General features: G+C 38.5%; 3 protein-coding genes across 3 annotated transcripts; all 3 read right to left on the bottom strand.

The window, feature by feature from the left end:
• Positions 1–85: 85 nt before the first annotated feature.
• LOC122078263 (cytochrome P450 704C1-like) lies at positions 86–2775 on the bottom strand. The gene is made up of 5 exons (XM_042644167.1): positions 2062–2775; positions 1698–1982; positions 1271–1609; positions 995–1195; positions 86–477 (listed from the first exon to the last, which is right to left on the bottom strand). Exons 1-5 carry the CDS (start codon positions 2611–2613, stop codon positions 280–282), a joined length of 1575 nt encoding a protein of 524 aa, XP_042500101.1. The 5' UTR covers positions 2614–2775; the 3' UTR covers positions 86–279.
• A 7728-nt stretch (positions 2776–10503) lies between these two features.
• On the bottom strand, positions 10504–15270 carry LOC122078264 (cytochrome P450 704C1-like). The gene is made up of 5 exons (XM_042644168.1): positions 14650–15270; positions 12315–12599; positions 11849–12187; positions 11536–11736; positions 10504–10930 (listed from the first exon to the last, which is right to left on the bottom strand). Exons 1-5 carry the CDS (start codon positions 15196–15198, stop codon positions 10733–10735), a joined length of 1572 nt encoding a protein of 523 aa, XP_042500102.1. The 5' UTR covers positions 15199–15270; the 3' UTR covers positions 10504–10732.
• Positions 15271–17650: 2380 nt separating this feature from the next.
• LOC122078266 (chlorophyll a-b binding protein 7, chloroplastic) lies at positions 17651–22412 on the bottom strand. Its single transcript, XM_042644172.1, has 6 exons — positions 22173–22412; positions 21900–22066; positions 21466–21612; positions 20941–21073; positions 19895–19987; positions 17651–18142 (listed from the first exon to the last, which is right to left on the bottom strand). The coding sequence occupies exons 1-6, from the start codon at positions 22356–22358 to the stop codon at positions 17840–17842; spliced, it is 1029 nt and encodes a 342-aa protein (XP_042500106.1). The 5' UTR covers positions 22359–22412; the 3' UTR covers positions 17651–17839.
• Between the last annotated feature and the right edge of the window lie 2535 nt (positions 22413–24947).

Here is a 24947-nt window from a genome sequence, read left to right as displayed (position 1 = left end):
ATAAAGAACATTATGTGGATTTGTGAGAGAGAGAGAGAGAGAGAGAGAGAGAGAGAGAGGCAAAGGCAATTTCTGACAGATAGAATGAGCTCATCAGTTACTTTCTATATTTCTATTTATTTTGATTTCTATTTACAAGATACAAGTTGTAGAAATCATATCAAACAACTGTAGAAATAAAAATAAGCCAGAGAAACAGAAATTGATAACATACCAAAAGACTGCCTTATTTACTTTTGACACCGGCAAACATATTTGTACAGTTTGTTCCTTCATAAATCAGATTTTTCCAAACCCAATTCTAGGAATTGCATTAAGATGGAGGCCACCATTGATGTGGAGTGTGATCATGGTTTTGTATGTTACTTGTTTCTTTTCATCTGCTAATCTAAATCGAAAGAAGCGAAGAAGGACCATGACAACTATCTTCATCTGTCGATAAGCAAATTCCTTCCCCAAACAGTTTCGAGGGCCGCCCTGTAAATCGAAGAAACAAATGGATATGTTAAATTCTTGCTTCGTACTTACTGAACATATATTATAATGTTGGGGAGGTTGGATGTAATGCAAGGCATTGTGGGAAGAAAAGTAGCCATCTTCAATGCCTAATTGGGTAATTAGACCTGTCCTGGCTATGGAAGACAAAAGCTTGGGAGAAACAGAGTATGGTGATCAATACAGGTTTGCAGCCATACCAATACCAAATTTGGTGCAGTTGCTGTTACTGTCCCTACTCCCCATCAGTTATACAACTCAAAAAGTAAACAACAATTGATTAGCTTGGTAAGCTGTGGTGCGCACAAAGCCATAGATGAAATGAGAGGACGCAGTTGGTACAGCAGAGACTCAAACTAAGAACTTGGCAAGGGTTGGATAATGAATTGGGAGAAAACATTACTGGTTTCATGAAGTGTGATCATGGCTAGTAGAATTTGGGTGGGGATTTGAATTCATGTATATGATGGACTGGTTGTTTGAGAGTACTATTACTAACATTAAATGACACAAATTTGAATGGTGATTCAGGCTGGAAAACTCCATTGTTGAGCCATCTTTCTGGTTGGAATTCCTCGGCGTCCTCTCCCCATATGTAATTCATCCTGCCCATGGCATAAGCCATGTAGTTCACACCATCCCCTTTCTTTAGTCTGAAACCATCTGGGAGAACATCATCTGTTTCTGCACACCTCCCATCCTATAAATTGCACAATTAGTACACTATAAACTCTAAATTTAACTCATTAACAGTATGAAGAGGTTAGCAAGTCACCGTGGGGACGACAGGGTATAGCCTCAAAGTCTCTGTTAGGGCAGCATGGAGATAATGCATCTTCACTAATGCTGCATCAGTTAAACACTCCACGAAAGTGTCAATGTTAGTTTCGTTCTCTTTACAATTGATGATTTCTCTTACTTCTTCTGCAACTTTTTCTTGTATCAGAGGGTGCTTGCAGAGCAGGTAGAAGAACCAGGAGAGTGTTCCTGCGCTTGTATCTTTTCCAGCAACCATGAAATTCAGAATTATGTCCTTGAGATACTGATCTGTCATCCTCTGTGGGTCTTTCTTGCTCTCCACCAGAAACCTTGAAAGTATGTCCTCCTTGTCATTCTTGAATTCAATATAAGATTTAAGTCAAAACCCCTCTATTCCCAGTGAAGAACAGAAAGAGTAATAACCAAAATTAAGATCCACTCACATAGTTTTGTTTCTCAAGCATCTGTTTCCTCTTGTGGCTGATTACTCCAAGCACAAAATCATCCATGAACTTTATGTTCTTCTTAAGAACACCTTCAGATCCCAATCTAAGAATCCTCTTCAGCTTCCAAAAGGGATTGACATAGCGAAAGAATACTAGTTGATTTGAATCATCGAAAGCCTTGATGAATGCTCTCCCCTCTTCGCTTGAACCCCCCAAGCAATTCAGGTCCACCCCAAACCCAACTTTGAATATGGATTCCAGAGAGAATCTCATTAACAAGTCCTGAAAAAATAAAAAAAGAACAAAAACCAATCTTTTTTCATCAAATCTTCTATTCAATGAATTGGTTTGGGATACTCACTTGGATGTCAAATGTCTGATTCATAGCTCCAAACCCCATAATGGTCTCAGCCAATTTAGCAGCTTTCCTTCTGAACACAGAGCAGCTGAAATCCCTGAGGACTCTGGTAGAGAACTCGAAACTTGCAATCTTCCTCTGTTGACGCCATTTATCACCATCAACATTAAAGATACCATGACCTAAGAGATCTTCTAAGATTTCATGGTCGTGGGATCCCTTGCTGTATTTATCAAAATTGGTTTTGAGTATGTGTTCAACATTTCGAGGGTCTGTAGTGAAAAGCTCATTGTTGGAGGGAGCGAGAAGACGGAAGGTTCGATGCTTGCGGGCCAGATCGGTGTGGTAATCGTAGAGACAGTTGAAATAGAGTAGCTCGTGGAAGACAGTACCCATTACAGGAGGGTACTGAGGATGATTCAGTGATTTACCCATGAAGGTTTTCAGTAGCAGAACACAGAAGCATATGAGAACAAGGAAGAATGAAACCATTGCAGAACTCACTATTCCAGATAAGAAATCCATCACTGCAAGTAACCGATAGTGGAAAATCATCAGAAAGATTGTGTGCAAAGTAGAGAGACAGTGTTAAATTGGTTCTTTATTAGCCATTGTCTCTGTCTCTCTCCCAAAACTTGAACTTGCAACCATAGATGTATTTTAGGAAGGAGAGAGCGGATCAGGTTCACGTCCCTGATCCGTGGATTTAGATTTGATTTTCTCTTTTCATTAATAGATTCTAAATCCACGAAACAAGACATACGAAAATGTTCTCATACTGTGTGCCTGATCCATTTACTCTCAGGAAGCATCTTCTTGACTCGGTCAATGAAGAGAAATCTTGATAACGGACAGGATAGATATATTTTATGAAGCATCATCTTGGCTAATGCAGAGGGAAATCTTCTCCAATATTGACAAAAAATGTTAGGAGATAACATAATAAAATAGCAAAACCTCTTGGATTTAAATTTTCCAGCAAGAGAAAGTCAAAAGAAATTTTCATTGGTCTAATAGGTATCAAAGATGAGAAAAATTGGATTACTGTGTCAGTTGGAAAAGGAATTGGAAAGATCATAATCAAGGATTAAAGTATCGGTATTGATCGTCATATCGATCGATCAAAATTAAGATACATATCAGAGGGTATCGTATCGTATCGGAGATACACTAAGATATACTAAAGATACGCACATAAATGGATAGAGAACACATTTTTATACACTTTTGCATAAAAAAACAATTAAAAAAAAATTATATATAACATGTAGAATGCATAAATACTTAAGTAGAGGGTATCGTATTGATAGACAAATATATTGAGTTGAAAATGTTCAAAATGATGAGGTTTGAGTTTCTTACAATTTTTTTTTTCCTCATTGCCATTGCCACTGTGATGAGTGCCGTGAAGAGTGTCGTGGTGGTTCAAATCCTTAGCTAGGACCTTCTTCTTCAATAGGAGCAACTACGATGATATTCTGCACTTGTCGAATATAGGCACAATATTTACCCCAGTCGAAATATTTATGGTAGTGGGTCTCCCATTCATTATAGAAAAATTAANCCAGTCAGGCTTATCCCTTGCACCGTGTACTACCTGATTATAAGCAGGTTAGGCCTCAGCCCAACACGTTTAATAGTTGGTGCAGGCTAGGCCGATCATTACCGATCGATGTAACCAGTGCGAAAAATTCGAACTTGTTCAATCTGTTCAATTGCGACCTTATAATGCAATCGCATTTTATACTCCAATTGCCTTTTTGTTTTTGTGTAAGTAAAATCACGAGGGCTTTGTTGGAAGGTATCGGGAGAAGTATCTATAAAAGAAATCAATAATTTTTTCTTAGACCTAATTTTTCTTCATCCATTCTTTCACCATGGCCATTGGTCATTGGTACCATCGAATAGTCCACAGAAGAGATAATTTTGACTCCAAACGATAGAATACGAAGTTGATGATAAAACAAGATTCTCCATCACATTAAAGTCGATTCTGGCAGTTTTTTGGGTTTTTTGGACCAGGAATGGGATGAAAACTATAAGGTATGTCTTGTTCATTTTTTTTTTTTTTGTATTTCTTAATAAACAAAGTACTTGGCATAGTTTTGAGCCCCATTTGTGGCACAAAAAACTAGGAGATCTCAAAATCGATTGGGAGCAAAAAACAGAGAAACACATTAGTTGTTTAAGTGAGAAGGGGCATAAGTGTTAAATGCAACTTCAAATACAATATGCACTACAAAAAGGTCTCATTACTCATTCGTTTCTCCCTAATGTCAAGCACGAAGTTGAAGGAGCTCGATTCGCTCATCGTAGCCAGAAGGCTCATGGTGAGCTAGGGTTTTTTGTCCCTCACAGCTCACCAATTGTGCTAGGCTGTTGCTGTCACTCGTGGTTGTCTGATGATCAGTCTTCTATATATTTTCTGTAAAATCTTTCACTGTTCTACTGTTCTACTGTTCATGAGTTTGAAACTTGGTTCTACAAGAATTCAGGGAGGAATTTTGAAGTTACGATTTCGATAAACATTTTTTTTTTAAGGTTTGAAAGCTTCAGGGAGCTTTGCATTGAGTATCTTTGAGCTTTTAAAGGTTTAGCTTTACGTAAGTCTCAGTGTGTAGTTCTCTTCTTTCTGATTGACTGTTGTCCCTCTCATGGATTTAAGTATCGATATCAATCTCATATCCGGATTGGATTGGTGTATATCGATCACTTTTACTCATGTTTTTACTGTTTTCCCTTTAAAATGATATGGATAACTGATCCAAATCGATCAGGTATTAATATCGATCTCAGCTGATATCGATACAATACGGTGAATACAATATTGATACTTGAAACCATGGACTCCCTCTCCCAAAAAGAGAGGTCGTGAGGAAAGAGAAGGGTCCTACGTGTGAATGCTTGAGAGAGAGAGAGAGAGAGAGGGGGGGGGGGGGGGGGGTTGGGTGCTTAAGTATAAGGCAAAGAGGGGCCAAAAAACGCACAAACTTTTTATTCCGTTGCTGCTTTGAGTCTGCCTTTTCTTTTGTTCTCTTTCTCTTGGTTGGGATCCAACTCTAAACTGGTGGGGACTGGAAAAGTTGCAGTAAAACCCACTCGTGGGTTTCTCCGGTATTGAACCTGGGTAAGTCTTGAAATTTTGAAAGGTGTCAAGAGAATTAAGGGTAAATCTTGAAAGAGTTTTTTTTTTTTTTTTTTAATATTAACATTCTCTGTCTATCTTTATTAAAAATTGATGATGATGCTACTCAAGTCCAACGAACTCCTCCTCTTCTTTTCTCTTCTCTCTCATCTCTAATGAGAAACCCTCAATTCTATTAGTTTTTAGCCTTATAATTTACAACCCAGATAGTCATCGCTCCTATCTTTGAACCCAACCTATCCAAAGTCCTCTCTCTCTCTTTACCTTTTTGACAGTTCTTTCACTTTAAAGATCTTTCCAACCTAATTCCACCAAGAAAGGGGAAAAGAGGGAATAGAGAGAAAGGAAAGAATCCCCATGAGCATGAAGTGTTTCATTTGGCTTTGTTGCTAAAATGGTTCAGGAAAAAGTCAGTGATGAGAGAAGGCAAGTAAGGTAGGGTCCACAGCACCTCACAGTCTCACACCTAGCGGCTAGCTGCAACCAAGAATCTCCCACCCTGCCAAGTCCCAATGCCTCTCTTCATCGCTGCCAAGAACCTTCTTCTTCTTCTTACTCTCGATGATGATGATGGTGGTTGACGGCCCTGTCCACTCCAGTACCAGCAGCTCTCCCTCCGGTTTCCTTCGTCACACTCATCACCCTCCACGAAATCACAGCGCTTCTCCCTCCAGGTTGATGCTATGAAGCTCATCATCCCCTGAATACTCTCCTACTGAGAGCGTCACTTCGTCTTCTACCCCTGTAACTAAGAAACCCTTTCTCGAATCCTCTCTACCACCGAAACCAAGCTTCAATTATGAGCTTGCTAATCCCAACGGCAGCAGCCCAGTTGTTCGATTCGACAATTCCCCTGAATCCTCCATGGAGAAAGTAAGTTACTCTCCTCGATCTTCAACTTAGTTGTTTGATTGAATGAACTAATTGTGGGAAAAAGCCCTCATTTTGGGAGATGATTTTGAGCGGACACCGAAAGAAAACATATGCGCAACACATGCATGGAGATCAGATAGGAATACAATACAATTACTACATAGACAAGAAGGACGTACTAGAATCCATGGCTGAAGAATAACAACTTCTCAAATCTCTTCTCGTTTGCTCCTTGTACAACACGATCAATGTTGGTTTGGTCTATCCTCTTTCCCTTTTGTTTTAGGTCATTAGCCTCGTGGGTCAGTGATAACTATACATAGGGGTAAGGGTAGGGACCTTAGGGTTTCCTCTAGGAAACAATACCTTAGGTCTACACATACACATAGTAATATATATTTCATACAATTAATGTGTGTTAATAAAATCCAATATCTCCATAGAGATCACTTACTATTATTGAATTCTTTCTGCTTACTCTGTAGTTAACACCACTAAACCTGTTTTTGGAAACAAACCTTGGACTATGCTAGCCCATCTAATTCGAAATCTTACAACACTTCATTTGTCGTAAATTATGTTTATTGTGAAATCATTTCTTCAATTCTATCTTCCCTCTTTGTCTTTTATAAGGTTTTAGTAAAAAAATAAAATAAAATAAAAAATTATCTTCCATGTTTTAGAAATATTTTATAATTAGGGTGTGAGACAGATTTCCTTCTTTATTCAATATTTCTATTGAACTTAGTATTAGAATGAAACTCATATTACTTGGAGAAGAGCATGGTATTTCTGATCTAATATTGTGCAATAGATGGAAAAGGAGAATAGTCCATGTATGCTCAAGTCCTGAACATTGTTTTTATTTGTTCATATTGATGGAATGTATACCATAGGCATGGATTTATGCTTTCCTACATCCATATTGTAGTCTTAGGAAAAGTTTTTCATGTTTGCATTTTTATTGTTGTGCTTTTTGAATGTAAGTTTACTTGTAACACTATTTTCTGTTATGTCAAATATGAAAATCTTGGTGTCATTCAGTATTACATGTGACTAGTGAAAGTATGAGGGTAACTTGTCATCTGTTAGTCTGCTATTAAAGTTTAATTTTTGCCTCGAACCTTTTTCCCTTACAACTTTATATAGTTGATAATAAAACAAAAAGACCAAATGATTTTTGATTTGTTATATTGCATCTTATTGTTAGTACTAAGTCATGTTATAGAAGCTTGAATCATGTTATAATATGTGTTTAGTTTGTCTCGAATTCTTGACCTATTTTGAAGAATGACCCACTTCGACATATTTTGGTGGCGATCCGAATGGGAAGTTTTCTGAGATCTGTGATGGGTCGACCCGTGACTTGGAGTATATATTATATTATATCTTGTTGAACATTATTATTGTAATTTGGGGGTTTTTTCGAGCTAGGGTTTTAGGATGAGTTTTCTCGTCGGTACTTGGGTGTAATCTCTCTTCTGCATAGTGAAACATCTTCTTCTTCACACGAGGACATAACACACCACATCGGTGTGTGAACCTCGTTAAATCTCTGTGTGTTGTGCGATCTGTTTTGGTTTATTTTCATTTTTCTTGTTGTTTGATTTAAAAATATGAGTTTTCTCTGTTTCTTTTTTCCAATTCCCTTGACCCTTTTGAAACAGTAGTGGAACTGCAATAAAATAGCATTAAACCATGTGCCTCTCCTTTGTTTTGGGGCTACTGCACCACTCATGTAGTCATGAATTAGAATCTGAAGCGGCTATAAAGAATGCAAGAGTTTTTTAAAGGAACATAGCATAGGAAACAATATCAGCTCAAATATATATACATGCTATTGTTTAAGGTTTCAATGAATTATTAACTAATGTTGCACTTGTAGAAACTGTGTTACATGTCACTGTAAATGCATTTGTTCTGAGAAGGCATTGTTCATTTGAGAACTTTTTACTTCAGAATGATGGTTTTTATTGTTGGAATTTAGGAAGATTAAGATCAGATATGTGGGAGAAAGAGAGAAGAGAGGAAGAGAGGAGGAGAGAAGATGAGTGGAAAAAGAGAGAGATGAGGGCAAATCGTAAGACAACTCTTGGCTCTTCTCATCTATATTAGTTTCAAACTAATATATTTAGGACATTAGATATTCCTCCCTAAGGGAGGTGAAAAAGGAAAAAAGGAAATACGAATTAGGAAATTTTAATATAAAAGACAGTTTCTAAAGTACCCCTATACATCAATTCCAACACTCCCCCTCAACCTGGAGAATAAATGTCATACATTCTCAACTTGCATAAAAGGGAACTGAACTGATGAGGAATGAGTTCTTTGGTGAAGATGTTCGCCAACTGTTCACCTGTCTTCACAAAGGGCGTGCAAATGTTGCCAGTGTCAATTTTTCCTTTGATGAAGTGCTGGTCCACTTCAATGTTCTTTATTCTATCATGTTGCACTGGATTATGAACAGTGCTTATGGCTGCTTTATTATCACAATAGAGATGTTTAGGTTCGTCAGTATCATATCCCAACTTAAGAACTAATCGTCATAACCAAATGAGTTCACAAGCTCTATGAGCCATTGCCTTGTACTCTGCCTCTGCACTGGATCTAGCTACAATAGGATGTTTCTTGCTTCGCCATGTAACCAAATTAGCACCCACAAATGTGTAATAACCAGAAGTAGATCGCCTATCGGAGATGATTCAACCCAATCAGCATCAGAATAACCTTCCTTCAATTGTCATGTAGTCATCCAGAAAAACGTTAGAAACGTTTTTCTATAGGAACAAAAAATCAAAATAAAGCATGTGGCGTCAACTTAGTGTTTTTCGATTCCTTTTTTAATTGAAAGGAAAAAAAAAATCAGGAAACACAAAATGATGGAACGACAAAACCTTGATCCATCATTTTGGTTTCGTTCCAAATACCAAAAATAAAATAAAATAAAATAAAAGGGGAACAACTAGGGTAATCGATCGTGAAGCAGGTTCACCAAACACCATTTTTTTTAAACGACAGTTTGATAAAGAAACTGAAAAATTATGTCTTTGACATGAAACGTCGTTTCTAGAACTGAATGACTACCAAACGCAACCTTAGTATCAGAGGGTTGAGGGGTGGTGCAGGGGGAGAGGGGGTTCGTAGAAACCAACCCTAAAATTGATGCGAAGGTAATGGAAAAACAAGAACAAACAATGCACACAGGTTTACGAGGTTCGGCAAGATTGCTAACATCCTCGGTGAGATGAGATTATACTTCACTATCAATAGAGAATAGGGTCATAGTGCTCGTCTTCACACCTCTTAGTATTGCTTACAGAGAAAGTAAATCTTACTTTAAATATATAGTGAAAAACCCTAATACCAGAAAGTACAAAACTGCCCTCAAATGAAAATTTTGAGTGGGAGTTGTGCCCCCTACACCCCCGCTATACAGGGGGCCCTCGTTCCTCATTGCCCGCTATGCAGGGGGGCCTACACCAGTACTCCCTAGATTAAACTACAACAGGATACAAGACATCATAAACTAACAATTGTGAGGAGGTAACATAACTAATTGGTTGTTGTTGGGGGACATAAACGAGATTGGAATTACGATGGAGTTGTTGATACTGTCCCTACTCCCCCTCAGTTACACAACTCTAAAAATAAACAACAATTTCTTTATGCAGTTGGTGAGCTGTGGTGCCCACAAAGCCCATGTTCACCAAGAGGTCTCGAGTTCGAGCCTCTTGACAGTTATCTGCTTCCTCTCCCTACGAGTAGTTCTTTAATGGGGAAGAGATAGCCATGTTGCTAGCATAGACAATGCTTCCGAAGCACATCTATTTGGGGTCGGGGGGGGAGCATAGATTGTAAAACTGGGTGCAAAAGAAAATGGAAGAGAGAGAAAGAATGGGAAGAAATTTGGGAAACTCAGGATATCCAAATCTTCTCCAACAAGCATCAACAACTAGGAGGACACGGGCATGCACCCCCAGGTTCACCCAGCCATCCGATGAAAGGCCAAGTATCAATTTAGAGCCAATGTGTCCAAAGCACAACCAATTAGGGGGGGGGGGGGAGAGCACCAATGGTAAAACTGGGGGCAAAAGAAAATGGAAGAGAGAGAAAGAGAGGAAATTTGGGACATCCGGATCCTCTCCAACACGAATTGAATGGCTGGGTTCACCCAATTGTCCCATGAAAGGATGAGTATCAATTTAGAGCCGATGTGTAGGAGGAAACCATCAATGATCAATCCATGCAACAGTTTCTTTATCAGAAATTCTACCCCAAAACAACTATTCATAGTCAATTCATATGTATACAATCATACAAGTAGACTTGGGCTTGGGTAGACCATGATTGCAAGCTTCTTACTAACATATGCCTCCAATTTTAATGGCCTCTCTTGAAACCAAGTAGGAGGTTATATCTGCAGCTCCTTCAGGTGAAACTAACCTTGTGTTTTAGTCTTGCTTGTTTACATTTGAAATAAGCATACATACTTGTGCCATTTGTTCCTTATTCACAATACAACAACAATAGAAACAACGATAACCTTATCCCAACAATGAGGTTGGCTACATGGATCCGATGTAGAAAAAAAAAAAAAAAGGGACGTAACTTAGAGACAAATTAATTATTGTTCCTTATTTCACAGTAGTTCATAAATCAAAATTTGTCAAAAACAACTCTAGGAGTTGCACTAAGATGGAGGCCACCGTCGATGTGGAGTGTGAACATGCTTATGTATCTCACTTGTTTCTTTTCATCTGCTAATCTGAACCGAAAGAAGTGAAGAAGGACCATAGCAACTATCTTCATCTGCCGATAAGCAAATTCCTTCCCCAAACAAATCCGAGGGCCAGCCTGTAAAATCAAAGAAACAAATTGATATGGTATATCCTTGCTTAGTACTTATTGGACCTATGTTAATGTATGATAGGGTGGATGGGATGCAAGGTACAATAGAAAGAAAAGAAACCATCGTCAAAGCCTAATTGGCTGCTTAGACCAATACAACCTTTTGTGTATGAGTGGAGAGGGGGAGGGGGGAGGGGAGGATGTTGTGTGACACTTTTGTGAGCATTGGGGTAATGGGATTTACTTGAAAATAATGAATGGGGCTGGCATTAGGGGTGCCAGGTCCAGCCATAGGTTGAAACTTGCTAGATTTTGAACCAAATAAAGCTCGAACCTGCCCAGCACATAGCACAATTTATTTTGGTCCAAAGTTGAGCCTGAATTGTTACCTATGTTGCACCCTAAGGTAGCATGGACATAAACTTGTGAGAAACAAAGTTTTGTGGTCAATCCAGGTTTGCAACACAAATTTGAAAAAACCAACAGTCTCAAAAAAAGGAACTTGGCAAGTGAAGTGGCCTAATGCAGTGTGATCATGCCTAGTAGAATTTGGGAGGGGATTGGTTTTCTAGTATAATGATGGACTAATTGTATGAGAGTATATTACTAACATGAAATGACACAAATTTGAATTGTGATTCAGGCTGGAAGACTCCATTGTTGAGCCATCTCTCAGGTCGGAATTCCTCGGCGTCCTCTCCCCATATGTGAGTCATCCTGCCCATGGCATAGGCCAAGTAGAACACAACATCTCCTCTCTTCACTTTGAAACCATCTGGGAGAACATCATCTGTGTCTGCAGATCTACCATCCTATCATTTTGCTTAGTTAGTACACTATAAAATCAATTCCAATTCATTAATGGTATGAATTTAAAATGGAAAAATATTGCCCGTGAAGAATTCTCAGAGGTTAGTGAGTTACTATGGGGACAGCAGGGTATAGCCTCAAAGTCTCTGTTAAAGATGCATGGAGATAATGCATCTTCTCTACTGCTGCATCAGTTAAACACTCCTTGAAAGCATCGATGTTATTTTCATTCTCCTTACAATTGATGACTTCTCTAACTTCTTCTGCAACTTTCTCTTGTATAAGAGGGTGCTTGCAGAGGAGGTAGAAGAACCAAGAGAGTGTGCCTGCAGTAGTATCTTTGCCTGCTATCATGAAATTCAAAATTATGTCCCTAAGATACTGATCTGTCATCCTCTGTGGATCTTTCTTGCTTTCCACCAGAAACCTTGAAAGTATGTCCTTCTTCTTGTTCTTGAATTCAACAAGCAACAGTCAAAATTTAAATATAAGATTGAAAGTTGAAACCTTTCGATTCCTTGCATTGAAGAACAAAGAGAAAAATAATAATCAAAATTAATAGTAATTGATATCCACTCACATAGTTTTGTTGCTCAAACATCAGTTTCCTCTTGTTGCTGATTACTCCAAATACAAAATCATCCATGATCTTTATGTTCTTCTTGAGAGAAGCTTCGGACCCCAAATTAAGAATCTTCCTCAATTTCCAAAAGGGATCACTATTGCGCCAGAATATATGTCGATTTGAATCATCGAAAGCCTTGATGAATGCTCTCCCTTCTTCGCTTGAACCCTCCAAGCAATCCAAGTCAACCCCAAACCCAACTTTGAATATGGAATCCAGAGAACTTCTCATTAAAAAGTCCTACACCACACATGTACACATCTTTTTTTGTTAGAGCAAACATTAACAAATACGAAGAAGAAACAAAGAGAGATTCACATGACACAAAGATTTATTAGAGTTTCAATATGATTGAAGAAAAGTTATAATGAAGATCTCTCTCAAGAGGACCAAAATCGTGGCAAGAAAACTAGCCCAGAAACTTTAAACACGAAAACCCCATACTTGCTCAACAAAATGATAGAGCATTATATACTCTTCCAAATCAGGTTGATCTATCTGCTACCATTATAGATCTCAGAAAAAGTTCCATTAGAATCGCCCCAAAATATATCAAAGTAGGTCATTCTTCAAAATGGGTCCAGAAAGGGAAATTTACCACGCCACCCCCTCGAGAATGCCACAATGATAGGACCGCCGCCTTTGTTTCACTAAATTATTCTCAGACCTCCTACCGTCAGTCAATGTTAAATGTGAAGTTAAAATGACCATTATACACTTACCATTAAAAAACTCTTGTTTTAACCATTATACCAAAAAAACCTGGAGAATAATTCTTCTCCATTTCTAGTTCCCCTCTTTCCGGTTCTCCCCATTCTGAACCTCAGTGGTCTCGATCGTTGACAACGATACCTGCAATTTCCTCCCCGATGGAACAGACAAGGTCCTTTCCTTCTCCCTCTCAATGTCCTTCTCCTTCTCCCTCACCTCCTAACCTACCACGGGCGAAATCTCTCTTCCAAGCACACACCCCATCTCTTCTATACCGAAGCCTCATCTCTCAACATATTCTATATCGTCCCCTCCGTCTAATCCCTCCCGATCGTCCAAAAATTCAAAAAATAAGCCAACCACCTCTTCATCCAACTCGGAACCCTATAGATCTGCTCCGATCATCCAAATCATACAGAAGCTAAAAAAGAAAAAGGCGCGAAACATAAACCCCAATTCAGTAACCCAAACTTTCTCCGACAAAGCAAAATTTGTAATCTTTTGAAATTGCTAAAATTTATGGCAGTCAACAACAACCAATTAAAAGGAAAAGGAAAAGTGAAACAGTAAAAAAACTTATTTTTCTATGATTGGCGATCCACATTTAAAGTTGCAAACTGAGTGAAATGGAGAATGTTAGAGAGAGAAATAGGAAGAGGAAGAGAGAGAAAGCTCTGCTTCGTTCGATCTCACTCTCACTAGATCTTCTCGCACCAGAAGATACTCAGAGCTGAGGTCGTTGAGAGAGAGAGAGAGAGAGAGAATTTCTAAGTTGTCTTTCTCTCTCTTCCCTGAGAGAGATCTCCGCTTTTCTGACTCTCCAACAACCGGAGAAACGACGTAAAAGCTTACTAAAAACCAACCATTCCTTTATACATTGTGTCCAGAAATTCCAATCTTCTCCATTTCAAGTCCTTATAAAGTCAAAGCAAAACACACACTTAACAAGTCCGGTGGAGTTGTTCTCCAAATTAGGTGATGTTCCTCTTCTTCCTCCTTCGCCACACTCACCTTACAATCCATGGCTTCGACGCCGCCGACAACGACCACCGTAAGGGTTTGACTGTTGCCGCCGATCATTTTACAAGTCGAGACCACCGGAAGGCAAAGCAAATCGAGAACAACTCCATTAAAATTGGGATCAACTGCTCTCAGGATAAGTACAAGGTATGCAAATTAAGATTCTCTTTTAGTTATCTCTGCTTTAATTGATTTTGATTCCAAGAATTCTTCCATCCCTGGAATTTCTTTGTAAGTTAGAATCGAAAGATCAAAAAAGAAATATTAACCTCTGTTAAGGGTATTTTTGGTACTTCTTATTTTATAAGGGCATTTTTGTATTTAAAATAAAATATAGTTGTTGACATCAGCAACTATAGTATATTCCTTAACAATGACTGACAGTAAGGGGTCTGAGAATAATTTGGTGAAACAGATGAGGTGGTCTTATCATTGTGGCATTATCCAGGGGGTGGCATGGTAAATTTCCCATCAAGAAATTGAGACAAACTAAACATTTTTTTCATCAATTGTTTTCTATTCAATTTGAATTGGCAACAATGGGTTTTTGGTTACTCACTTGGATGTCAAATGATTGATTCATAGCTTGAAACCCCAAAATGATCTCAGCCAATTTGGCAGCTTTTCTTCTGAACACAGCACAACTGAAATCACTGAGGACTCTGGTAGAGAACTCGGAACTCGCAATCTTCCTCTGTTGACGCCATTTATCGCCATCAGCATTAAAGATTCCATTACCAAAGAGGTCCTCGATATCATGGCTTAAGGATCCCTTGATGTATATGTCAAATTTGGTTTTGAGTATGTGTTCAACATTTTGAGGGTCTGTGGTGTAGAGCTGGCTCCTGGTGGAAGTGAGAAAACGGAAGGTTCGATGCTTACGGGCGACATCAGTGAAGTAATCGTTGAGGTGGTTGTAATGGAGTAGCTGGTGGAAGATGGTGCCCATTACAGGATGGTACTGTGGGTCCTTCAGTGACTTACCCATGAAGATTCTCAATAGCAGAACACAGAAGCATATGAGAACAAGGCAGAGTGAAGCCATTGCAGCACTCAAAGTTGCAGATAACAAATCCATCTCTGCAAGTAACTGAAAAAGAAAAATCATCAGACAGGATGTGAGCAAGGGAGAGACAGTAATATATATCTGGTTGGACTTACTTTTTTTTTTTTTTTTTTTTTAATTTTTTTTTTTATATTCTTTATTCAATCCTCCTCCAATTTTTTTAAATTTCTATTCAATTCCTAAGCTGCCATTATTATTATTAATTTGGGCAAGTGTTTTCTATTCAATTAGGACATGCACCTGGTGACTAATGTGAGCTCACATAGAAGCAACAACGATGCGATTTTTGTCTTTCATTTGGGATAGGTGGTCATTTTGCACTCCTATGTTTTTTAGCGTGAAAGACAGAAAACCATCAACTGCTGCTACAAATCCTTCCCCTCTCATTCCACCTCTGCTTCCCTACCCTCCCGGTCAACCCCCGTCTCTTATGTTTAATCTCTCTCCCCATCGCCCTTTGCAACCCACACCATCACTTTCCGCTCCATGCCTATTCTTCCTCACTTACACTCACCCAGCACTGCAACCCCACCCTCTCTGAACTACACCCGAAGGCTGAAGCCACCCCTGCTACACATCCCGCACCACCCTCACACTTAATGCCACCAGCAACCTATTTGCACCCTCATTTTATTCAACATCCACCCCTTGTTCTTACTTCCAACCCTATAAGTTTATAACCCACCCCACCCCCTCTCTCTCTCTCCCCCCTGAGTCCCATCCCCTCTGCCACTACAATGTCCCACTCTTCTTCACCGGTTCCTTCTGCATTCATTATGGCGTGTTGGAAAAAAAATTGTAGAAGTTTAATTAAAATAAAGAGTGTGGGGTGGATAAAATAAACAATGGTGAGAAGTGGAATGAAAAAAAAATTCAGTATAGAAACACGGATCTGAAGAGTTGAATAAATAAATAAATAATTAATTAATTAAAGAAGGGAAGAGGATGTAACGTACATCCAGAGGATGTCAGTTATTAGAAAATAGACAAAGTGTGGAAACGAGAAGATTAATATTAAGTTAAAAAAAAAAAAAAAAATCAAATTCAATTGGGCAGGGAAGGCATATATAATATTGAATTTAAAAAAAAAAAAAATTCCGGACCTCGTGTAGGGAATATATATATATATATATATAAGTACACATTAGAAAAAAAGATTCTGAAACCATATGGTTGTTTTCTCACATCATGTCACATTCTACCCATGTGTGGAAGGTTTTAATACACGAGGACGATCATGAAATCGATCAAGGTCAAAACCATTCTGATCACGTGGGTTCAGTTGTTAATGTAATTTTTCCCACTTTATTAATGGTATGGCCTGAAACATCCCCAGATCCTCTCCTTATATACTAATAAGGTATCAAATTACGAGATTTCAATCATTCATGTATTTATATGAATGCCCTCAGGTACCATTTCTCACCTCTTTATTTGATTAGTTTAGCTAATTGGCTTACCTGGTGGTGATGTAATCATTCTCCTTATTAAGGGATGCGGTACTCTAGCAAGTTAGTTGAGTAGTGGACAAGTTTAGACCCCACATAGTGTTTGATCAGTTACAAAAATCCTCTCACAGCCATTGAATTCTCACTGTTATTCATCCCTCACCTTAGAGGATTTGAACCTATTTGATCAGATCCTCTCCAGCTGCTGAGAGAACCCGACTATGCACCCCAACACATGAGTTTAGAATCTTCAAGGACTGCTTGCTTCTAGCCACGGGATGCCTCTCTGGACAGCCCAGCAGCTGGAGAGGATCCCGACACCTGAGTTTAGAATCTCTAATGACTGCTTGCTTAACAATATGATTATCACTCTGCCAATCCAGCTAGGCAACGATTGGCAGAGGTTATTCCCGGTCCTCAGGATGACTGCCCAGTTTGCAGAAGAAAGGTTGGAACTTTATGGCATACATGGTCCACTGGTTGAGAGACTGGGCTATGTCAGATCTTGGAATTAGGACCGAAGCCCCTTCAGTTGACATTTTTTAAGATTTTGTACTTTCTGAAACTCTCATGTTAAGACTTAAGCAACACTCTTATCAGGAGAGGGACGTTGATTGTACATGCTATTTGGCAGAGGAATAGATTTCTTTCCAAGTGGAAATGTTAGAATCCATCTCCCATACCTTCCCTATATCAGAGCAGAGTGGGTGAGGTTATATTCCATCCAAAAAAAAAAAAAGGGTGAGGTTAGACTCATATCTTGGAAAGGAATGCGAGTCACCCTACTTTTTTGACCACTTCATTCACAGGAATCCCTTTAGGCTACAAAGGAGTTCAACTTACCTTGACATGTAATCCATAGAATGCAGGCGATGGTAGCACCTATAAACCATCTACTTATTTTCCTACATGGAAACTCACAATAGCCTCACTGACCTGCTTTCATTCAATTTGCAAAGGTTAAGTAGTTCAGTAACTGGATAATCCGCCCACACGGGGGAGGGGGGAGGGGATCTTGGAAGTCAGTATACATTTGGAACTTGAAATGAGGAAAGTTAAGTAAATTTTTTTTTTAATCATATTTACACTGTTTTCTGTGTACACAAGAATGAGATAATGGCTTGGCTTTATAAGGATCTTAGTGCTAGTTTTTCCGTGTGTCGACTTAACTGCTTCCCATGAAGGATTTTACAAATTGTATGTCCCAGTGTAAACCAATAGATGAATTGATATTTTTACATGGACTTGAGAAGGGATATTAGATTGTTGTGGAGAGGATCTGAGATGTGTTCAAGAAGATTTTGAATGGGACCTTTACCAGTGAGAGCTGCTTGCAGGTAGAAGCCTAACCAGGCAACCATGGCCAAGCGTCCATTTTTTATCTCTTTCACCTTCAGCTCCTCGAAGGCAACTGGGTCTTTTGAGAGGCCCAGGGGGTCAAAAAGAGCACCCCCAGGATAATTTATGTCCCCTGGCAAGTAGATTCCTAGAGGCTCTAAAGCCTCAATACCGCAATATCTTGCATACTCAGGCCCCACCTGTTCATACAAGTACAAAGATCATGACACATCATAAATATCAGTAAGTCTCAAAAAAAAAAAAAAAAAGACACTATTTTCCACATAAAAGTGGTTCAGCAGTCCATTGTCAAGTGCTCTATTGATGAGACACCAATTTTGTTGGCTCAACATACAACTCAATGTATTAGCATGCTACAAGCCAATCAAAGAATTTTCTGTTACAGAGTTTTGACACTCAATTCTGCAAATGATGAGTAAAACACTAATGATAGTGCTCAGATAGTGCTCACACAGTGAGATAGAAATACGAATCAGATAGAGGGTAACTAGAGAAAGCGTGACAATAAAACAAATGAAAAATCCCCACTTACATTGGCTATTTATGTAGCATAGAGTAGAGTTCAAACCTTGGAATGGTTTGGATCGTTTATACTGACATAATTCTTGTCTAGGAAGTGTAAGGTGGACGAGCATATAATCCAATATTATGGATGATGGACTAAAGTTCCAAATGAAAACTCAAGCAGTAAATAAAAGATTATATCTCAGCGGAGGGACAATCTTTTGCTATAATATATCACAGTCAAAATCTTTTGTTGGTTTCATGTAAGTATAAAGAATGACTAAGAACTATCTAGAGATAGATCAGAACTTTGAAGTGCATTAATCTTTCATTTGCAATCCACATATCAGATTGAGGTTTTAAAGATGTTGGGATTTAGATTGAGATGGCATGAAGTGTGGAGCTGGAAAGAGAAGAAATATAAATGAATTAAACAGATATAGAGTACAGGAGACTGAAAGGTTCGAAACAATAATTCAATAATTGTTGATAATTAATAACAATAATTTTGAAGACCTTTTGAAAAATAGTAAATAAAGATACTTTAGTTATAAGAAATACAGCCTCATATTGCTCATGTCACAAATCCAAACTTTTTATATCAAGGACACTGCTTTTACATCTCTAAGAGCAAAGAACAATTTGGATCCCTAACATAAAATAATTACACAATATTCGTAGAGAAAAACTATCAAGATGTATGAACTTTCTTGCTTCTTATTGTATCATTGTTTGGCCATCAAATTCTCTAGAACCATTTGGGGGGTGTGCTGAACCAGCTCAATCAGTTAAGCTATGGCGCTTCTGTAGACCGATGTCTCCATATCTTACTGAAATCCTAGCCCTTATTTCCCCTTTGCAAGGGAGAAGAATATCCACATCATGGCAGGAAAATGGCAGAGATGGTCCTCCCCAACCAACCTTATTCGTGCACAAATTTGCACCGACAATATACTAGTAACCATTTAATGACATATCTCAGATATATTTAGGGTGACAATCAATCAGAACGGTTCCCTCAACCATCAACTGACATCCAATTCTTTTGAAAGCTCAAAAAGATGGTGCATGCTCCAGACAGGCATCTAGAGATCATTTGGTCAGTAGTTAGCAGGAAGGTCAGTTTGACCGGTATCTGGCACCCTTCATATGGTGCACTGTTATCCCCTAAGGCATTCACATTTATATGCCAGTAGATACCAAAGTTAAAGGCAAAAGCAACAAGCAATAAGCATGTAATGTGAGAGAGAGAGAGAGAGAGAGAGAGAGAGAGAGAGAGTATCAAGCAAGAAGCAATAACTTTTCTAAAATTCCACCATGCTTCCAGACAAGGCTAGCAATTAGAACATCTTCAAATATATTGATACTATTCCTCAGCATAGACACAAGACTTCAATAGAATAAGTAAGGAACAAAAGAGTTCTTACCATCAGAAGGGCTTGGCATACAGCTATCACAATCACTCCTTGGCTTCCTGCTATGTGGAGCCCCGGGATTCCAAGGTAATCAAGAGTATCTCCCTGGTGAAAGAAAAGGAAATAACTAGTACTAACATTAACATTCCTCAGTTTCCTTTTAGTCAAGAAGAAACTAAAAAACGACGGGGGGCAAATTTGTGCAAAGTTTATTGATAGTTAGGCAACGTTGGTGCTTTGAATATTATGTGCAGTGGGTAAGAGAATCATCTTGAGAGAAAAATTGGTGTTACAAACTGCAAGTAATCCCACAACCCACCATTGTCAAACAAAGTGATCCAGAACGTACTTCACCAATTTAACTCAGGTTCCTTGTACCATTAGTACATATCTGCCCCAATACAAATACAAAAATTAACATATTGCAGCTAGATGCAATTTGATATGGAGGATTTATGAACCATAAGTTGATCAATCTGTACAAGTTATTTTAGAATGACATACTTAAATTGCTAATATGAATTCTTTGACCAGTCCTAGTGGGTAGTCCTAACTATCACATCAATGTAATCTTTTGGGTGGTGAGAGAAGATATGGAATCAGTCCAGATAATGGTCCACTGATCATGTTCAGAAGTCCAGGGTGATAGAAAAGACTCGAATCCACCAGAAGAACCCACTAGTATAACTTTTGAAATCTATCTTAGAACTACCTCAAATTTTCAAATTGAATTATCCAGTAAAAGAGAGATCTGAAAATACAACCTATAGAATGTTTGCCTAACCAAAGCCCATGCAGTTGCTCTGAGTTTTGTTGTCCAGACATGTTTCAGGACATCTCTCAAGAGCAAGAGGACCTTAAATATTTAACATTTTTTACTTCAAAAAAGTTACTGATTCTTTTAATTTTATCCAAAAAAATTTAAAAATAAAACCAAATCCCAAAGAGATTTTGGGGTTTTGTGAAAGCTTGACCACACAACATATGAATAAAGCACCAACGTTTGAAAAGTTATATCAAGTGTATATAAAAATGGCTTGGAAGATGGAGCTACTTGCCTTAAGTTTTGCATACCCAACTCGCCACCATACAGGTTCAACGAAGTGAACAGCACCTGATTGATCCAACAACTCTGGAATCAAGGCACCAAGGGAGGCCAGCATTGCCCATCGAGCATGCAATATTTCAAAGCTGCATAAGACAGTAAAAATTATTTTCACTTTTTAGAAATTCAATAATCAATGTTGAGAGGTAAAAATTAAAAAGTAAACTGCTTTAAAATATGAGTGAGATGTATACTATATGCTACTTTACAAAGGATAGAACACTTAACAATAATGATTATGGAGATTAGCATAGGATGCAGCAGATGCATCTACATTTTACATTCACCATTGAGGCAAAAGACACATCAAGTGCATATATAAAATAGTGAAGGGGGAAAAAGAAAAACTATACCATCATCACAACAGTCCTATACAATTAAATGCAACCACCTTCCCCATGAAAGCATACTGGAAACACATGAATTAAATAGAGATGTATTAAATGAAAAATTACATATTAAACCATCAAAACCATACTTGAAGTATTTCTGAAAAGCAACCGGATCCTTGCTCAGTCCAGCAACATCAAAACCATAGTCACCAGGTAATTCTCCAGTGAGATGTGCTGGATAATCATACTTGATTGGACCCAACCAGCGGGGACGCTCTTCTCCATACCAAAAACTGCATCAAGCTCAGAAATTTCACCATAGAACAAGATAAATTACATTAAGTTGATACATAACAAGAAACTCTACCGTCACCCATTTCCTAGTGAGAGGGTTCTGATCATAGGGACAAGAGGATAAACTAATTGAATAGCCATTTGATTTGGTCAGTTCCACTTTTCAGCAGAGATGAAGCTCATAAACCCTGAGTCTTCCAATTAATAGAAAATTCTACCAATAAACAGGACATCGTTTCTCGAGAAGAAATTTGAAACCTAGAAGACTGAAATTTCCTCAATTTACCTATCTTTTCTAGCTTTCTCCGCTAAAGCCTTGAACTTGGCAGAGTTCTTGACAGCAACTTCCTTCGTCTCCAGCATTCGCCTCTGAAGCGCAGCGCCGACCGAACTGTTGGCGATAGCTTTCACGGCGGTGAAAGGAATCGCAGAGAATATCAGAACTCCAGTGAGCTTCAACAAGTCAATGACCCCACAACAAAGTGAAAAAAACGATGTTTTAAATGGAAATAAAAATTAATCGATTTCTTCGGAGAAAAAACCACAGAAATTCGTAGACCTCTTGCCATGAAGCTCTGCAACCTAAACTCGATTTCGTTTTTCTGTAACTTAAATGGGGATTTCCAGGCTTCCAGTTGATGTTCTTCAGGGAGAAGCCATCCCGAGAACCATGGAAAAGAGATGAAGAAGTAGAAGAAGAAAGAGATGACGACGAGGTCTGAGGTGAGATCAGAGGCAACGCCATCTTAAGTGGACGTCGAAGGAAGTCGAAGGATACAGATAGAACGGGTGTGCTTGGGTCTGTAACAAGTGTTTAAAAAATGTGAATCGGGATTCGGATCGGTCATTGCCGATTTCAATCCATACTCGATCAAGAATCGATAAGAACCGGCTTAAAAACATCCTCACCCCACCTCTTTTATGATAATATTGAAAGTAGTGAAGGGCACTAAATACCTAGTGTGAATGGTGAACGGATCAGTTTCATGTGCGAGAATGTTCTCGTACACTCCTGATCTATAGATATATAATCTATTAAATAAAAAGAGAGAAAATTGATTCTATATCCACGGATCATGAGCGTTCTCGTACATTCTCGTACGTGGATCTGATCCGCTCTTGTGTGAGTGGCCCAAGGTGTATCTAGTGAGAGACGAACTTAAGATGTCCGAGTTTCAACTCATACCAAATTTGTTGCTCACCAACTGCCCTACCCCCTTGGATTTGCAATCCCTTTGCATATTAGAGAAAAAGAAGAAGCAATCCCAGGAACAGATATAACTAAGATACAGATAACTGTTGTCCCAAAAACTCAATACCCTATAGGAACATCTAGTCTCTCTACTTCTCATAGAAATGACTAGAGTAACATATTTGGCTCTCTCCCAGGAATTCTCCTCTGTTAAGTGTTTGGCTATATTCTTCGTATATCTCTGAAACAAGTTGTTGATTATGGCATCTCCAAACTGTTGAACAAGCAAGGACTCTGTTACAGCTCTTAAATTTCTTGCGATATTTTGTGCACTGATTGTGAACTTTTCAAACATGAATTCCTCATTATCATTGTCATCAAGAGTAATCAAATCCCAATTCATCTCGAACATATCTATCTTTTCCACAAGAAATGACCCTTCTGTTTGAATTATTGTCCTTACTTCTTCAACACAGGGTATCTAAACATGTAAATTGAATGAATCCAGTTTAGCCTCTTCAAGGAGGCCCTGATGATGCAGAATAAATAATAATCTTTAACATGTGTATATACAACAGAGCATTTGGAGTATAATTAGTAGAGTAAGAAGGAAGGATTACTTCTGAGACCTGTTCATTGAGACTTTGCTAAAAGCTCCTTAAGGCTGAGAGAGCCAATGGAGAGCATAAGAAGAGTGAACAAAGTGTTAGAGCAAACACCAAGAAAAATGAAAATAAACAGCCAACAGATCCACACAACATAGAGATTTAACGAGGTTCACACACCGGTGTGGTGTACTACGTCCTCGGGCAAAGAAGAAGACGATTCACTATGTAGAAGAGAGAGATTACAACCAAGTAGCGGTGAGAAAATTCGCCCTAAAACCCTAGCTCGAAAAAACCCCAAATTACAATGACCATGCTCAACAAGACAATAGTACATTATATACCCCAAGTTGTAGGTCAATCCATCGGGTCGCGGTCAACCAGGTCGAACCATACCATGGGGATTATACCCCCACACCCCCATACGAGATCAATGCTAGGCTCAGAACTTGAGTCTATCAGCCTAACCTCTCTGCTTCCATCACAGATATCAGAAAAACTTTCCATTCGGGTGACCACCAAAATATATTGGAGTGGGTCATTCTTCAAAACGGATCAAGAATTCGAAACAAAACTTAACACAAAGTGTAGACTCTTGCTTGGGAATGGCCTTCCAAAGAAAGAACCAGGAAGTCGAGAGATGAAACAAGAATTAGGACCCAATTGATGTTCCCAATTGATGGTGTCCCTTCTCCTTGTGGAGCTTCTCATAGAAAGTTGGTAAGGTCTTGAAGATGGAGTTGAAATAATTCACTGGAAGATCATTAAGGGTTATATGATATTCAAGTGGTGGGTGACTAAACATTCCATTGTGTGCTGATTCTCATGTAGAGATCAACCTTACTGGCCACTATCCATTGGCGTTGCCTTTGTTATTCCTGTTTTCTGAAAGAACCCACAAAAAAAGTAAGAAACACATGTGAACACACACACACACACTTGAATGCTTGAGTTGATGGCATAGCTGGTTTCCCCTTCTCCTCCAACCATGTGAAGAACATGTTGGCCATCCATGGCTTTGGTTTCTTGGCCCTTGATTTCTGTTTGTTATGGATGGCTAACTTTTTCTCCCATGGGGTTGTGGCTGGTGTTATTTATAGGAGGTCAGGATTCATGTCGACGCATATAGTTGAAATTCTCCCGTCTTATTTGGTTGTGCCTATTTTCTCTTATTCTCATTTTTTTTCTTTTCTCATCTCTCATCCTACATCTTTGTATGTTTGAAATTTTTATTTTGTTTTATTATTATTCTTTTTATTTATTTATGTTTTTCTCTCTTTTTCTAATTTTGTTTTGTATGGATCTATGTAGTCGATCTTTTCTTTATAAAAAAAAAAAAAGGATCTATGTAGTTGTTCCCATTAAATTGATATAAAGCTGAATTTGCTACTATTTTTGTTGTTGTTGTTGCATGCATGAACAAGAAAAACTTGAGTCTACTAATGATGATTTGAAGTTTTCTTATAAATAAGATGATTTAAAGTTTTTCCTAAACCTAGTGCCTCAAGAGATACCTCGTACATGTTGACTGCACATA

The sequence above is a fragment of the Macadamia integrifolia genome, chromosome 5, assembly GCF_013358625.1.
Source record: "Macadamia integrifolia cultivar HAES 741 chromosome 5, SCU_Mint_v3, whole genome shotgun sequence".
Classification (NCBI taxonomy): domain Eukaryota; kingdom Viridiplantae; phylum Streptophyta; class Magnoliopsida; order Proteales; family Proteaceae; genus Macadamia; species Macadamia integrifolia.
This window is presented reverse-complemented; position numbering and strand designations above follow the sequence as displayed.

Excerpts from the sequence above, each read along its gene's own strand:
- LOC122078266 (XM_042644172.1), bottom strand. The coding sequence starts at position 22,358 with ATGGCGTTGCCTCTGATCTCACCTCAGACCTCGTCGTCATCTCTTTCT. Across the intron at positions 19,988-20,940 it reads TTGGGTATGCAAAACTTAAG|GGAGATACTCTTGATTACCT; the intron begins GCAAGTAGCTCC and ends TTCTTTCACCAG. Across the intron at positions 18,143-19,894 it reads TATGCCAAGCCCTTCTGATG|GTGGGGCCTGAGTATGCAAG; the intron begins GTAAGAACTCTT and ends TTGTATGAACAG.
- LOC122078264 (XM_042644168.1), bottom strand. The coding sequence starts at position 15,198 with ATGATTTTTCTTTTTCAGTTACTTGCAGAGATGGATTTGTTATCTGCA. Across the intron at positions 12,600-14,649 it reads ATCAATCATTTGACATCCAA|GACTTTTTAATGAGAAGTTC; the intron begins GTGAGTAACCAA and ends TGTGTGGTGTAG. Across the intron at positions 12,188-12,314 it reads TGTTTGAGCAACAAAACTAT|AACAAGAAGAAGGACATACT; the intron begins GTGAGTGGATAT and ends GTTGAATTCAAG.
- LOC122078263 (XM_042644167.1), bottom strand. The coding sequence starts at position 2,613 with ATGATTTTCCACTATCGGTTACTTGCAGTGATGGATTTCTTATCTGGA. Across the intron at positions 1,196-1,270 it reads TATACCCTGTCGTCCCCACG|GATGGGAGGTGTGCAGAAAC; the intron begins GTGACTTGCTAA and ends TGCAATTTATAG. Across the intron at positions 478-994 it reads TCAAATTTGTGTCATTTAAT|GGCGGCCCTCGAAACTGTTT; the intron begins GTTAGTAATAGT and ends TTCGATTTACAG.